This window comes from Halichoerus grypus, chromosome 1 (genome assembly GCF_964656455.1).
Source record: "Halichoerus grypus chromosome 1, mHalGry1.hap1.1, whole genome shotgun sequence".
Classification (NCBI taxonomy): Eukaryota; Metazoa; Chordata; class Mammalia; order Carnivora; family Phocidae; genus Halichoerus; species Halichoerus grypus.
The window spans coordinates 213,702,975-213,717,648 of record NC_135712.1 but is presented as its reverse complement, the minus strand read 5'-3'; the positions used below and the strand labels follow the sequence as shown (position 1 = coordinate 213,717,648).

Genomic DNA, 14,674 nt, shown 5'->3' with positions numbered 1-14,674 from the left:
AAGGTCATATTCACATGTTCGAGAGGTTAGGACATGGCCATGTCCTAAAAATAGACACAGCAACAGCAAGAAACAGGTATAGAAGCTTTCTCGGGCACCGTGCTAAGTCCTCTCCTACATGATCTCGTTAAACGCCCAAACGCCAGTACCATAATGTTTCCATTTCACAGATGGGGAAACTGAGGCCCAGCAGGTAAGATCACTTACCCCGTGGTGTGTCCCAGCTAGTTAGCCTCCCAGCCAGGGTTCGAACCTCCTTCTGATCTGATTTAGGAGGCTGCACTCTTTATGGGGTCCTGAAGTCCTCCAGGGCAGGGCCGCTGCGGCGCACAACTGCAGGGGGCGCCTTTCCCTCCGTTGCCTCCCGAGCAAGTGTGTCTCGTAAGACTCTGCCTCCCCAGCACGCAGCCGGGTCCCTGGCACACACGACTCGGTCCACAGTGAGCGGCCAGCTGAGGGACCCAAGGAATGGGGTCCTAAGGATATTTCCCCTCCCTCCCTTCTTAGATTATACTGATCTAAGGAATGAGGCCATCGCCTCATTTATTTATTTGTTTGTTTGTTCCTTGTTTTGTTTTTAAATCTGTGGTGCGCCATCAGGAAATCATTTCCGCTTCTGCCCCTGGTGAGGCTCTTGGAAATACTCCCCTTTCAGCCAATGGAGAGCACCGGATTCTGGCAGGGGGCTGTGCTTTATGGTCAGCCCTGCCCCCACCCACCCACCCTGCACACAAAAGCAGCATAATTAACTGTCTGAAGGCAGCCGAGCCTCCGCCGGCAGCGAGCTGGCGAGAAGACAGCTCGGAGGCACGCTGCGACCGTGGCAGGGGCCGGGAGCGCAGCCGGCCGAGGGGCAGCCGACCGCCAACTGCAGCGGTCCCCCAGCTCTGGACAGAAGCGCCCATCCGCGCCGCCACGTTGCTCTGGGTGACCTTCGCTGGGTGCAGAGTCCGCCCCTGCGCGCGTCCTCCTCCGATGCTCTGAAGGCCCAGGGGCTGCGCTCCGAAGCCGAGGGATGTCCGGCTGCATCCGCGCGGGGCTCGCCTTTGTTTGCGCGTAACTGGCAGAGGCCGCCGAGGTGAGTCCACCCGCCTTTCTCGCAGCCCTGCCCCGCAAGATCTGTCCGGAGACGTCCGCTGCCGCAAAGCCCCGTCCGGCAGGTGGGGCGGGTGGGAGCAGGGAACCACGGTCTTGTGATTCCCGGGATGACAACACAGCCATGTCTCCCGATGCCGAGGAAAACCTTCCGCAGGCATGCACGCCCACAGTTCACCTTCCGTGCCCACCGTTCACCTGGAAGGCAGAGGATTGCACCATTTTCAGGACATGCTTAGAGATTAGGCTGATAAAACCCTCAGCCTCTCTCTGGGACGCTTCCTAAGAGACCGAAATGTACACGTCCCATCTCTGTGCATTTCCTATTTATAACGCCGTGAGCGGATTTGGGGAAAAAAAAAAAAAAAAGACTTGATAGATGTGTACATAGAGGCTTGCCTATGGGGTGGGGAGGAAGGGAGAAGGTTGAAGACTGAGTCCTTCTTCTCTGAATTTGAACGTGATACGCCGGTAACTCAGCCGGCCCAGCGCCAAAGCTCACTGCCTCATTCTCCATCCTCAAACGTGAAGCCGGGATCTTAGAACAGGCGTGTACAGGGCCCACGGGGGACCCACCCACACCCCACATTTAGAGGATTGTGGGGCCAGCATGTGTGGCTCCAGAGTCTCAGCTGTGGGTGGGATTGGGGGGCATGCTTCCTGGGGGCTGAGGTCACACCCAGCTCGGGGTAAGGAAAACAGACGCAGAGACCTCTCCCCCACCCCCCACCCCCCCCCCCGCGAAAGGAAATTCATTTCCATTGACCCGAACTTTGCCTTGCAGTAAGGTTTTGGGTGGTGGTTGTTGCATCAGGAAGAGGTTTTTTTGGGTTTTGGTTTTTTTTTTTTTGGCGTACTGCGTCTTACTGTCCCTCCTCCATGAATGAATGACGACATTCAGAACAGTGACAAGGATCCAGTGGGAACTCTCACCCAAGTGTGTGTGTGGGGGGGGGAGGGTGTCTAATTTGAGCTACCCCTCCCCCACTGCCTGGCCTTCACCTGGCCCAGGCTCCCTCTGGCTCCTCCCTCTCCGAGCCACAACCTCAAATGCAGACCCCGCCCACAGGGGCTGCTGTCCACACCCAAACCGTTAGCCTCGCCCGCTGTGCGGAGGGGCAGCATCGGCATCTGGAAGGGGGGGACGGGAAGGGGCGGAGAGAGGGAGGCTCAGGTGCTGGCATGTGAGAATAACAACCCAGGAGCTACTTGGAGGGTGGGCTGCCAAGGACACAGCGAGCCCTCTATAATGACTGTCAAACCCCGCCCAAGTTCCCTTCACAAGTGTGCAGTTAAGACAGGACTTCTCAATCTCAGATCTATGGACATTTGAGGCTGATCATTTTTGGTCCTGGGGGGCCATCTTGAGCACCCTGCCGTGTTGAGCAGCATCCCTAACCTCCTTCCACTCGATGCCAGTAGCACCCTCCCCAAATTGTGACGACCAAAAATGCCTCTAAACATTGCCAAGTGTCTCCTGGGGGGAGAGGGGAGGCAAAATTATCCCCAGTTGAAAGCCACTGCTTTGAAAGCATAGAACCCATGGTTTTTTGTTTTAAAGATTTTATTTATTTATTTGACGGAGAGAGACACAGCGAGAGAGGGAACACAAGCAGGGGGAGTGGGAGAGGGAGAAGCAGGCTTCCCGCCGAGCAGGGAGCCCGATGTGGGGCTCGATCCCAGGACCCCAGGATCATGACCTGAGCCGAAAGCAGACGCTTAACGACTGAGCCACCCAGGCGCCCCAGAACCCATGGTGTTGACTAAGTTATAAGATCCTGGAATGTTATGTCCAAAGATATTATATAAAGATCATTTCTAGTCCAACTTTTTAGTTTGCAGATGGAGATACTGAAGCTGGGAAGGGTGAGTGGGGGAGTCTTCCGTGCCTCAGGGTAGACCCCAGTTCAGTCTCATTCCGCAGTTCCTGCTGCTCCCAGACAGCCCAGCTCTTAAGCCACCATTTAGGATGCTGCCCGCCACCCCATCCTGCCCCCAGCTCCTCACAAAAATAAAAAACAAAACTTGTGTTTTGTGCTTAGTGAGAATTATGACCCCAACTTCCAGCCCCAGTCTCTTTCCACACTGCCTCCATTAGTCCTGGGGTAAGCAGGTTGTCAGGACTTGCTTCTTTGTTGGGGGATAAAGGGGCAGGGCAGGTAGCCTGGAGAAAGTAGAGGTGGGTTGAGGTTGACCAGGTCCTATTTGAAAGTGTCAGTCCCAGGCGGGTGGCTTACTCGGTTAAGTGTCTGCCTTCTGCTCAGGTCATGATCCCGGAGTGCTGGGTTCGAGTCCTGCATTGGGCTCCCTGTCAGCTGGGAGTCTGCTTCTCCCTCTGCCCCTCACCCCACTTGTGCTCTCTCTCTCTCTCTCAAATAAATAAATAAAATTTTAAAAAATCTTTAAAAAGAAAAAAAAAGTGTCAGTCCCAGCAAGGAAGCTTAAGTATATCGGTCACTAACACTTTAGTATAAATGATTTTAAGTGGCCTTATTGCTTCCCAGATAACTCCAAAGTAAGGGAGCGATGATGATCCCTAAGGAGAACGGACTTCAGAACTTCAAAGCGAGGGGGGTTGATACCTGCTGACTCAGCCCCTCACCTGGGTTCAAATTCCAGACCCACGTGGGTGTCTTCAGCTCTGTACACCTCTGTTTTCTCACCTGTGACATGGGGAAACCTCATGGGGCTGGTCAATGGTTCAGTTTCATGAAGGATGAAACAGTCTTTGCATATTGATCTGAAGGGCCACACGTGGGTGGGGGGCTGTTATTACGATAACTGTCCAATAAAACCTTCATGTGGCCCGCCTTCAGGATTCATCTCTGCTTCAAGCCAGCACCTCTCCTTGGTTCTCATGGGGACCACTGAAGCCACACTCCGGATGGAAAACGTGGATGTGAAGGAAGAATGGCAGGACGAAGCTCTTCCCAGGTATGGCTTCTCCGTTTCCACATCACCTATCGCGTTGGGGGGAAGGGTGCCCACTGCTTCTCTGAGCTGTGGTGTGGGGGACGCCGAGGATGGATGGGACCAGGCACATAATAAATATTTGCTGACTTTTTTAAGATTGATTCCCCACCCCCACCAAAGCCCCGCAAAAGCTCCATTCCCACGCTATTTTAAGAGTTATGAACATTCTTCTACAACCATCTCATGGACTGTTATATTCTTACATGTGTTCCCACGAATCCAGGTGATAGCACATTTTTCCCCGTGGCAGCCAGAGGGATCTTGTCTTACTCCTGCCTAAAGCTCCTGGGGCGGATGCCCACCCCAAGGAAAATCCGGTGTTCAGCCTCCCCTCCTTCTTCAACCTCTCTCCCACCACATCCCTTTCATGTCCCTCCAGTTCTAGAAGCTTCCTTCCCATTCCTTCTCCAGGCCCGGCCGGCGCTGACTGTCAGACTTCGCACCGGCTGCTCCCTCTGCCTGGAATGCCTTTCCCAGACACCCAAGCTTCCCTCGCTTCCTTCAGGTCTCTGCCCGCAAGCCTCCCTCTCAGAGAGGGCCTCTTGGCCCCATTCATTACCCCTTCCCTCAGTCCCTGAATTATTTCCTTCCTGAACAGCGGCCCCCAAAGACGTCCACATCCTAATCCCCGTCCCCTGCCAATGTCCCCCTCCATGGCAAAGCCACTCTGCAAATGTGATGAAGCTAAGGACCTCAAAATGGGGAGATGACCCTGAGTTATCCAGGTGGGGCCCCCATGTCATCGAAAGGGTCCTTCCCGAAGTTCGAAGGGAGGATCTGTTTCCATCCCTTTCTCAGATTCTCCCTTCGAGCTTCCAGGAGAAGCCGGCCCTGCCCACACCTTGCCTTCAGCCCCGTGGAACAGATTTCGGACTCACTTCTGGCCTCTAGGATTGTAAGAGAATAAATGTGTGCTGTTTTAAGCCACTGTGTGGTGATTTGTTACAGTAGCCAGGGGAGACTCTGCTATGAGTCTAATACTCTGAATATTTCACATATTTATCTTATATATAGTCTGTTTTCCCCGCCAAATGGAACCCCCCCACCACCACAGCAGGGGCCTTTGGTTGGATCACTGTTGTATGGCAGCATGAGGACAGACCCCGGCATACAGTTGGCGCTCAATAGCTATTGGGTGAGTAGGTCCTGGTCACTGGTAGGAGTAACAAACTGTGTAGGAGGGAAGCAGAGACACGTGCGCCACCAGGCCTCGTGTCCCTCTGTTTGCTCCTCTGGGCCGCGTGGGGTCACGTGGTCGGCACAGGCTCCCCTAATCCAATGGCTGGACAAACTGACCATCTCCGCCCTTCTTTAATGCAAGCAATTTACCCCAGGGGATGATGCCCAAGAGCTCATTATATAACCGTCTGGGAAGGACTAGCCGAAGGGAAGTGTGTGCTCACCCTGGAAAAGAGAATCGGAAGAGGGTCTCCAGCTCCAGAAAATCCCAGCCACTGAGGGGCCGAAGGCTTCCTCATGCCTCAGTTTCCCTATCTGTGAAGTGGGGACATTAATCCCTTGCTCACAGAGTTGTTGGAGGAACCGGCTGAGGCCCGCGGGATGAAGCGGCTGGGGTGGGCTCGCCACATGACGCAGGCTGCCCAAACGCACGGTCCCCCTCGGATTGCTCTTCTTAGCTGTGTCTTGTTCACTCTGGCTCCCTGCCCCCCCCATCCATCGTTTAAAAGATAGCCCCTCTCCCAAGCCTTGTTGAGACAAAATGGGGCAGCTGCAGATGCGAATTTTAAGTGAGTTTCTCCCAGCTGCAGGGGTCCCTCTCCGTGCTCAGTGGACCAGTGTCTGCGGCACAGTGGCCCCACTGTGCAGCCCCGGGGCAGGAGCCAGCCCTTTGCCGGGGCGTCTGCCTTCCTCGCTCTGCAAGAAGGGAGGGCAGCTCCGCACCTCTGTCTAGTGCCAGACAACCCACAGTTCTGTTCCTTCCAGCTCAGTGATCCCTTCCCGGAGGCGTCTTCCAGCTCCCCCGGGTGCCAGAGGGCTGGCCCTGTGCCCACAGCCCCTCCTGCCCCCACGACCTTGTACCATCTTCCTTCACCTCTGCCCCAGAGGGCAGCCCGGAGATGATATAGCTCGCTGCCTTATTTCTCCATTCATTCTCTGTAAGGCTATGCACCCACTGTATGCCCGGCCCCATGCAAGACACTGGGGACACAGGGCAAACAGGACAGACACCCTCGTGGGGCATTCATTCTGGGGCAGAGAGAGCCTTTCCCCTTATAAACTTCACAACCCAATATAAAACTGAAGCTGGGTTCGTGGTAACTGGGAGAGCGCCTGGGTGGGGTCTGACCGGGGTGGAGAGACGAGAGGTTGGGGAGGGTGCTGGTTCTAAGCTGTGAAGGATGAAGAAGGCTAGGGGTAGGGGCTGAGCATTCAAGGCTCAGAGAGCAGTGTGTGCAAAGGCCCTGAGGCCAGTGGGAGCAGACCGAGGGACGTAAGGAAAGCTGAGGGGGCATCTTGGCCAGTGTCTCATAGCTGAGGAGAGGCAAGTACAGGGTTAGACAGATGTCTGACTGGCGCCTCAGCCTGCCCTTCCCTTCACAAGCAAGTGGCCCTAGGTTTTGTTTGTAACTTTTTATTCCGATGTAGTTCCAAACTTAGAAAAAAATTACAAGAATGGTGTAAGGCACATCTGTAAACTTTTCCCCAGATTTGCCAATTAACATTTCACTCCCTTTGCTTTGTCATTCCCTCCCCCGTCTCTCCCTCCCTCCTGTGTCTCTCCCCTCTCTGTGTCTCTCTCTGTCTCTGCCTTCCTCTTCTGTCTCTCTCTGCCCCTCCCCATATATAGAGAGAGACTCAGTTCCCGTTTGTATCTCCATCCCTGCACGGGGCATGCCAGTGCGGTCTCTCGCCCGCAACACACGCACATGAGCTGATTTTGTGCGGCACACACCTCAACAGTCCCCAAAAATGTGTGCGGCCGCTGTGGGTTCAGGGCACAGAGTGGTGGAGGGCTCTGAGCAGCCCGAGCATCGCTGCCCTGCCTCAGCCCTGCCCTTCTCCGTCTTGTGCTCTAGCCGTGCTGGTTCCTCTCTTCTGGTCTCCTCCTCCTCTGTCCCAGTCTGCTTGGGCTGCCAAAACGGGATTCCACCGACACTTATGTTCTCACCATCCTAGAGGCTGGCAGTCAGGTCAGGGGCCCGGCAGCGCTGGGCTCGGTGAGGGCTCTCTCCCAGGCTTGTAGACGGCTACCCTCTGACCGCAGCCTTTCCTCCATGCTTGTGTGCAGAGAGATCACTCCTGTCTCCCTTTCTTATAAAGCACAGCCCTATGGGATCAAGACCCTCTTATGACCTCATTTAACTTTTATTGCTTCTTAAAGGCCCATCTCCAAATGCAATCATATTGGAGGTTGGTCCTTCAATATATGAATGGGAGGAGGACGCGATCCAGTCTGTAACATCCTCTTTGCAAAGATCTGACTGCTGGGAGTGGAGTTGGGGTGGGGGGCAGAGCTGTGGTGCCACCCGAGGCCTTGGGACCCTCCCTGAGGCTGTGGTGCTGGGGGAACTGGCGGGGGGATGAAGGAACAGAGGTGTTGGACATTGCAGAGAAGGCCCAACAAGGGAATCTAAAAACCACCAAAGTGGCCAAGAAAGAACCTTTTAGGCCTCTCTGGCTCTCTTGGTTGGGCTTTGGGGGTGTCATATTGCAAAGCCCCAGCATTGTTGGCCCAGGCTCGAGCCTCGGAAAAGCCTCCCTCTACCCAGAAAGAGATTGTGTGGTTGTGTGCACCAGAAGCGGCCTTGGGCAGGCAGAGACAGAGACTGGCCAGCCCCGGAGGGGAGACTGAGGCAGCAGTGCCCAAGTTTGATACCCTCGAAGTCCTGGAGCACAAGCTTGGGGTGGGGGGCATGGTCAAAGTTCATTCCCAATTCCCTTGTCTCATACCACGGGAAACCGAAGCCAGAGGCTGGAACGTGAGGGTAGACTTGGAGCCAGCAGCCCCCTGTGAGGCCAGCTCTGTTGCAGCCACAGAGCCCCTCCAGATCGACAGGTGCTCCCGCAGGTGCTCCCCACCACTCACGGGATGCGCCTTCACTCAGCCTGTCCTTCCACCAGCCACTTCTCTGAGGGCCAGGCCCATGACTCACCAAAGCAAGATAGGAAGAGGCACATCCTAGCAGGAAGCAAGCAGTTAGACAGAGAAAGCAGGAGGCAGCACTCAAGACAGAGGGGTGAGATGTGCAAAGGCACTGGGGCAAAGGGGGCCTTGGCATGGTAGGGAACGCAGCCCGCAGAAATGGGGCTGAAGGGCTCCTAGATGCAACGTCCTGGAGGGGTGCCCAGGTGAGAGATCTGGATTCCACACTGCACGCTGCATGAGACAACGCAGATGTATTCTTGCACAATTCTGGAGGCTAGAAGTCCAAAATCAAGGCGTCAGCAGGGCCTTGCTCCCTCTAAAGGGGACACTCCTTCCCGCCTCTCCCAGCTTCTGGGGTGGCCCGCAGTCCCGAGTGTTCCCTGGCTTGGGGACACATCCCTGCAATCTCTGCCTCATCCTCACATGGCCCCATCCCTGTGTCTGCGTCCACATTCCCCTGTTCTCATCCGCACGCCACTCACTGGATTTAGGGCCCCGTTAATCCGGGATGGCCTCTTCGTACCTTAATTACGTCTGCAGTGGCCTTATTTCCAATAGGTCATCGTCCAAGTACTGGGAGCTAGGACTTGAGTTATCTTTTGGGGGCACAGACTTCAACCCAGCACGGAAAGATGAAGCCACGCGGGGCGCCTCGCATGTGAAGGAAAGCCCACTTCTCACGGGGCTGGGGCTTGCCTGTTGCAGGCTCAGCAAGCCTGCGGGGAGCCCTCCGGATCTACTCTGAGTTTATGGACAGGCTTCAGCTCTGCACAGGATGAGCTCTTCTTGGGACTTGGGGAAATAGCAGTTTTCAGCTGGCAGAGTGGGATTTGCTCGGCTGATGTCCCAGGACCCGGGCTTCTCCTCCTTGGAGCCTGGAGTCCTGCTGAGTCGGCTTCTCCAGGTCAGCATGAGCTCGAACATCATCGAACAACCCTTGTACGCTGGGGGCTCTGCCAGGTGCCTCGGCCTCACAACTTCCTCCCGCTCCCAGGAGAGCTCCCTCCCCCCCTCCTCCACCCCTCCCCCACCCTGCATCCCCTCCCCCCTCCACCCCTCCCCCACCCTGCATCCCCTCCCCCATCCTCCATCTCCTCCCCCATCCTGCATCCCACCCCCCTCCTCCATTAACTCCCCCACCCTGCATCCCCTCCCCCACCCTGCATCTCCTCCCCATCCTCCATCCCTTCCCCCAACCCTCCATCCCCTCCCCCAAACTGCATCACCTCCCCATCCTCTATCCCCTCCCTCCCACCCTGCATCCCCTCCCCCTCCATCCCCTCCATCCCCTCCCCCCACCGTGCATCCCATCCCCCACCCTTCATCCCATCCCCCACCCTCTATCCCATCCCCACTCCTCCATCCCATCCCCCCTCCTCCATCCCTACCCCCCATCCTCCATCCCATCCCCCCACCCTCCATCCCCTCCCCATCCTCCATCCCTTCCCCCCACCCTCCATCCCCTCCCCCCTCCATCCCCTCCCCCCTCCTCCATCCCATCCCCCCTCCTCCATCAACTCCCCCCACCCTGCATCCCCTCCCCCACCCTGCATCTCCTCCCCATCCTCCATCCTTTCCCCCAACCCTCCATCCCCTCCCCCCAACTTGCATCACCTCCCCATCCTCTATCCCCTCCCCCCACCCTTCACCCCCTCCCCCTCCATCCCCTCCTCCACCCTGCAGCCCCTCCCCCATTCTCTATCCCCTCCCCCCCCAACCATCTGCTTTCTGATCTGTTCCCAGGACTCTCCAAGCTCATTCCAACCTCAGAGTCTCTGCCCAAATGGAATGCCCTTCCCCCAGTCTTCCCATGCTGCCAGCCTCCTGCTCTCAGGTCTCCACTCAAAAGTCACCTCCTCAAAGAGGCCTTCCTTGACTGCCTGCAACTGCGCCTCCCCTCCTTCCCCTTCTTCTGGCTTATTTTCTTTGTGGCGAGTATCACCATCAGCTTCCTTCATTTATTGGTTTACTCCATTGTTATATTTCTCCCCTCTGGCATCAGTCAGGGTCCTTGCAAAGAACAAAACCAATAGTTTTTCATTTTATATATATGATATATATTATTAATCATATTTTATGTTAAAAATCATATTATACTAATTATATAACGTGTCATATTATATATTTACGTAGAAATTATTTGGGTCGCCTGGGTGGCTCAGTTAGTTAAGCGACTGCCTTTGGCTCAGGTTATGATCTGAGGGTCCTGGGATCCAGTCCTGCATCGGGCTCCTGGCTCAGCGGGGAGCCTGCTTCTCCCTCTGCCTGCCGCTCCTCCTGCTTGTGCTCTCTCTCTGTCAAATACATAAATTAAGAACCTTTTAAAAAAAGAAATTATTTATGTTTGTGTTACTGTATTTATTAATTTACACATTCTTTATTAATATAGATTATACAATTATTGTACTTTTGTGTTATACATACAATTATGTGCATTTACATGTAATTGTATATATAATTATAGATGTCTTTTACATGTAATATATAGACTATATTATATACTTTCTATATTATTTTGTACATGAGTTTATTTATTTTGAGAGAGTAAGCAGGGCGAGGGCAGAGGGAGAGGGAGAATCTCAAGCAGACTCTGTGCTGAGTGCAGATCTCACGACCCCGAGATCATGACCTGAGCCGCAATCAAGAGTCAGACGCTCACTCACTGAGCCGCCCAGGCGCCCGGAGTAGGTGTATTTTCCACGCACAGGACTTACTCCAAGGCAGCGGCTCACACCCCGTGGGGACAGGGACGGGGACGGGCGGGTCTGAAATGCACGGGGCAGGCTGGGGTTGCACGCTCTGGTGGCACCACTGGCCCAAGGCAGAGTTGCTTCTTCCTCGGGGAAACCTCGATGCCTTTTGGTGGCAGGAGACCCACATTGTTGCGTATAGTGTCTTTTCCCTAACGTCCCAGCGTTGTGGATGTCCGTCTACCAAACACCTTGACAGCAACACCTGGATGGTGTTTGATCGACTAACCGTGGCCGGGGATCTGTCCTCACTCCGCACAGGATGGGGATGTAGCTGTTCCCATTTTACAGAGGAGGGAAACCGGCTCAGAGCAGGAAGGGTACCACCCCTGTGCGTTGCACTGCAAAGTGGAAGAGTGGGCCTGTGCTTCCAGGTTCTCTCAGACATCCGCTCTGTCTCCCTGGGGCCTCAGTTTCCCCGTCTGCACCGAGCAGCTGGATGCTTTCCCCACCTGGATGTTTCAGCTGCTGCCGGGCCACGTTCCGCTTGGTTGTGGCTTTACGTGGACCCGTCCAGGGATGGGAAGCTGAATCACATCCTGATAGGAACCAGACAGCCCGGGCTGCAAAACAGCGCAGCTTCCTTCCGGTGGGGGAGGGGGGAGATGGTGGCAGGACAGGGGGTCCAGAGGACCCCTGGCTGGACGGAGGACCGGGCGCCCAGGCCCATGGATTTTTCCGATGTCCCACTGGGGTCGGTGCACGTGTGCTGAAAGAGCACAAGGGGGCGGTAGAGAGCAATGACTAGAATCAGCTCGCCTACTCCCCTCCCCCCAGGGAGTCCCAAGGCCAGCCTCAGTTTCCTCCTCTGTGCAGTGGGCTCCTCCCTGCCTGCTAGGAGTGCTGTGAGGAGCAAGTAAGATCATGCCATGAACATCCCGAGCCGGCACGCAGCGAGTGCCCTGCCCGTGGGGTAAGGTAGATTCCGGACCAGGAATTGCAGCCAGAGACATCAGTGGGCGCCGGGCAGGCAGTGGACATGCTAGAAGGAGCCAGAACAACATTCCAGCACCCAGGGGAGCAGGAGTGGCCCACAATCCGCTCCTGGTGGGTGGCTGCCACGGAGGGCAGGTCCGTGGTTGAAGAAAAGACAGAAATCCAAAGTTTTTGTGTCACGTCTCTGATTTGACAGCAAACCTAAAATGTTTTTAAAAGCTGCGTGGGCAGGACAAAACTGGAGTGGCGCCTCCACCCTCAGTCTGCAGTTTGGGGTAACCTGGCAGGTGGCGGGTGTGTTTCTGGGGTTCCGGGGCTCCGGGGCCCTGGACTCCTTCATGAGTCACCCATGTTGAGAGCCCCAGACAACAGGGAGCAGTAGGGACACGAAACGGGCCTGTCCGTTGGCTCGTCAGCCCCGTCTGCCTCTTCTGACTTTACTCCAAGCTTGTTTTTCTTTTAAGTGAGGGAAAATTCCCGGAGCGTGAAAGCAACGGTCTTAAGTGCACCACTCAGTGGCATCTGGTACATTTACAATGTTGTGCAGCCCCCACCTCTATCTAGTTCCAGAACATTCCATCACCCCAAAATGAGACCTCGTCCCCCTCGGCAGCCACTTGTTACCCCATCTCCCCACCCCCGGCCCCCATGAGCCCCCTTCCCGTCCGTGGATGAGCCTGTTCTGGACGTGTCACCCACGTGGACTCACACCCCATGTGGCCTTCCGTGTCTGGTTCCTTCCCTGAGCATCGTGGGCTCAGGTCCGTCCCCGGGCAGCGCGTGTGGGCGCCTCGCTCCTGCTTGCGGTCGATGTGTCGCGATCTGTCGATGGGCATTTGGAGTGTTTCCACGTTTTGGCTGCTGTGAATCATGTCGCTATGAACACGGGTGGACACGTGTCTTCACTTCCTGTGGGCCTGTTCAGTGTGGACCTTTGAGCTGCATGGGAGCGGAGTGAGGTCCCATTCTTCCCTTACCCCCCAGACCCTCCACTGCGCCTGGGGGGTAGTGGTTGCTCAAGGAACACTGGAGGTTTGATGAGTGGGAGGAAGGGGAGCAGAGGAGGAAGGGCACCAGCCTTGAGAGGAACAGAGGCAGCGAGGGAATGAATGGTTTTCAAAAGGAAAGGAAAACGCATTCCATCACTCCATGCCCTCCTCTCCTGAACAGCTCCCCATTCAGCCCTGCTGGGTCACAGGGGTGAATTAGCGCTTTCCCGAGTCAGCATGCCCTGAGCTAGAACGCTCTGCAAAAGTTCTGCCTCGTTGACTATTTCCCGGGAGCAAAGGAGCTGGAGCGTCTGGGTCAAACTCAGGCAGCGTGAGCTTTCGCTCCCAAAAGTGGCCTGGGCATTGCCAGAAAAAAAAGGTCTTATTTTGGGGCGCCTGGGTGGCTCAGTCGGTTAAGCACCGACTCCTGATTTAGGCTCAGGTCATGGTCTCAGGGAAGTGAGATCGAGCCGCGCGTCAGGCTCTGTGCTCAGTGCGGAGTCAGCTTGTCCCTCTCTCTCTGCTCGTCCCCTGCTTGTGCTCACTCTTTCTCTCTCTCTCAAATAAAGAAACAAAATCTTGGGGCGCCTGGGTGGCTCAGTTGGTTAAGCAACTGCCTTCGGCTCAGGTCATGATTCTGGAGTCCCGGGATCGAGTCCCACATCGGGCTCCCTGCTCAGCAGGGGGTCTGCTTCTCCCTCTGACCCTTCCCCTCTCATGCTCTCTGTCTCCCATTCTCTCTCTCAGATAAATAAATAAAATCTTTAAAAAAAAAAAAAAAGAAACAAAATCTTTAAAGAAAAAAAAAGTCTTATTTTGCAAATCCATGCTCAGCCAAGGATTAAAGGGGGACAAATGCATAGTTGGCAGCATTATTTAAAAAAACAAAACTTTTGGGCGCCTGAGTGGCTCAGTCAGTTAAGCGGCTGCCTTCGGCTCAGGTCATGATCCCAGAGTCCTGGGATCGAGTCCCACATCGGGCTCCTTGCTCAGCGGAGAGCCTGCTTCTCCCTCTGCCTGCCTGCCACTCCCCCTGCTTATGCTCTCTCTCTCTCTCACTCTCTCTGTGTCAAATAAATAAATAAAATCTTTAAAAAAAAAACAAAAACAAAACTTTTGGGCACCTGGGTGGCTCAGTGGTTAAGCGTCTGCCTTCGGCTCAGGTCATGATCCCAGGGTCCTGGGATCGAGCCCCGCATCGGGCTCCCTGCTCGGCGGGAAACCTGCTTCTCCCTCTCCCACTCCCCTGCTTATGTTCCCTCTCTTGCTATATTTCTCTCTGTCAAATAAATAAATAAAATCTAAAAAACAAAACAAAAAAACAAAACTTTACCTTTTAGAAGTTTTAGATTTACAGGGGCACCTGGGTGGCTCAGTCGGTTGAGCATCCAACTCTTGATTTTGGCTCAAGTCATGGTCTCAGGGTCAGAAGATCGAGCCCTGCATCGGGCTCCACCCTTAGTGGGGAGTCTGCTTCTCTCCCTTTCCCTCTGCTTCTCACCCCCCCCACCTGTGTCTCTCTCTAAAAAAAAAAAAAGGTAAATAAATAAATAAAAGAAGTTTTAGAATTACAGAAAATTTGCGAGAATATTACAGAAAGTTTCCATATGTTCTGCATTCAGCTTGTCCTATGATTAACATCTTGTATTAGAAGGGTTCATCTGTTACAGTTAATAGACCCATGTTGAAACATTCTCAGCAAAGTCCACAATTTATTCCGATTTCCTCAGTTTCCTCCCATGTCCCTTTTCCGTCCCAGGCTCCCACGTGACACGGAGTCATCATGTCTCCTTCGGCTCCTCTGGGCTGGGACAGTTTCTCAG

General features: G+C 54.8%; 1 protein-coding gene across 1 annotated transcript in view; it reads left to right on the top strand.

The window, feature by feature from the left end:
- The first annotated feature begins 797 nt into the window (after window positions 1-797).
- ATCAY (ATCAY kinesin light chain interacting caytaxin) overlaps window positions 798-14,674 on the top strand; it is a 28,814-nt gene continuing 14,937 nt past the window's right edge. Inside the window, exons 1-2 of the mRNA XM_036116060.2 lie at window positions 798-1,078; window positions 3,912-4,029. Coding sequence (XP_035971953.1) covers window positions 3,953-4,029 — 77 coding nt within the window. The 5' untranslated portion in view covers window positions 798-1,078; window positions 3,912-3,952. The remainder of the gene's footprint in view (window positions 1,079-3,911; window positions 4,030-14,674) is intronic.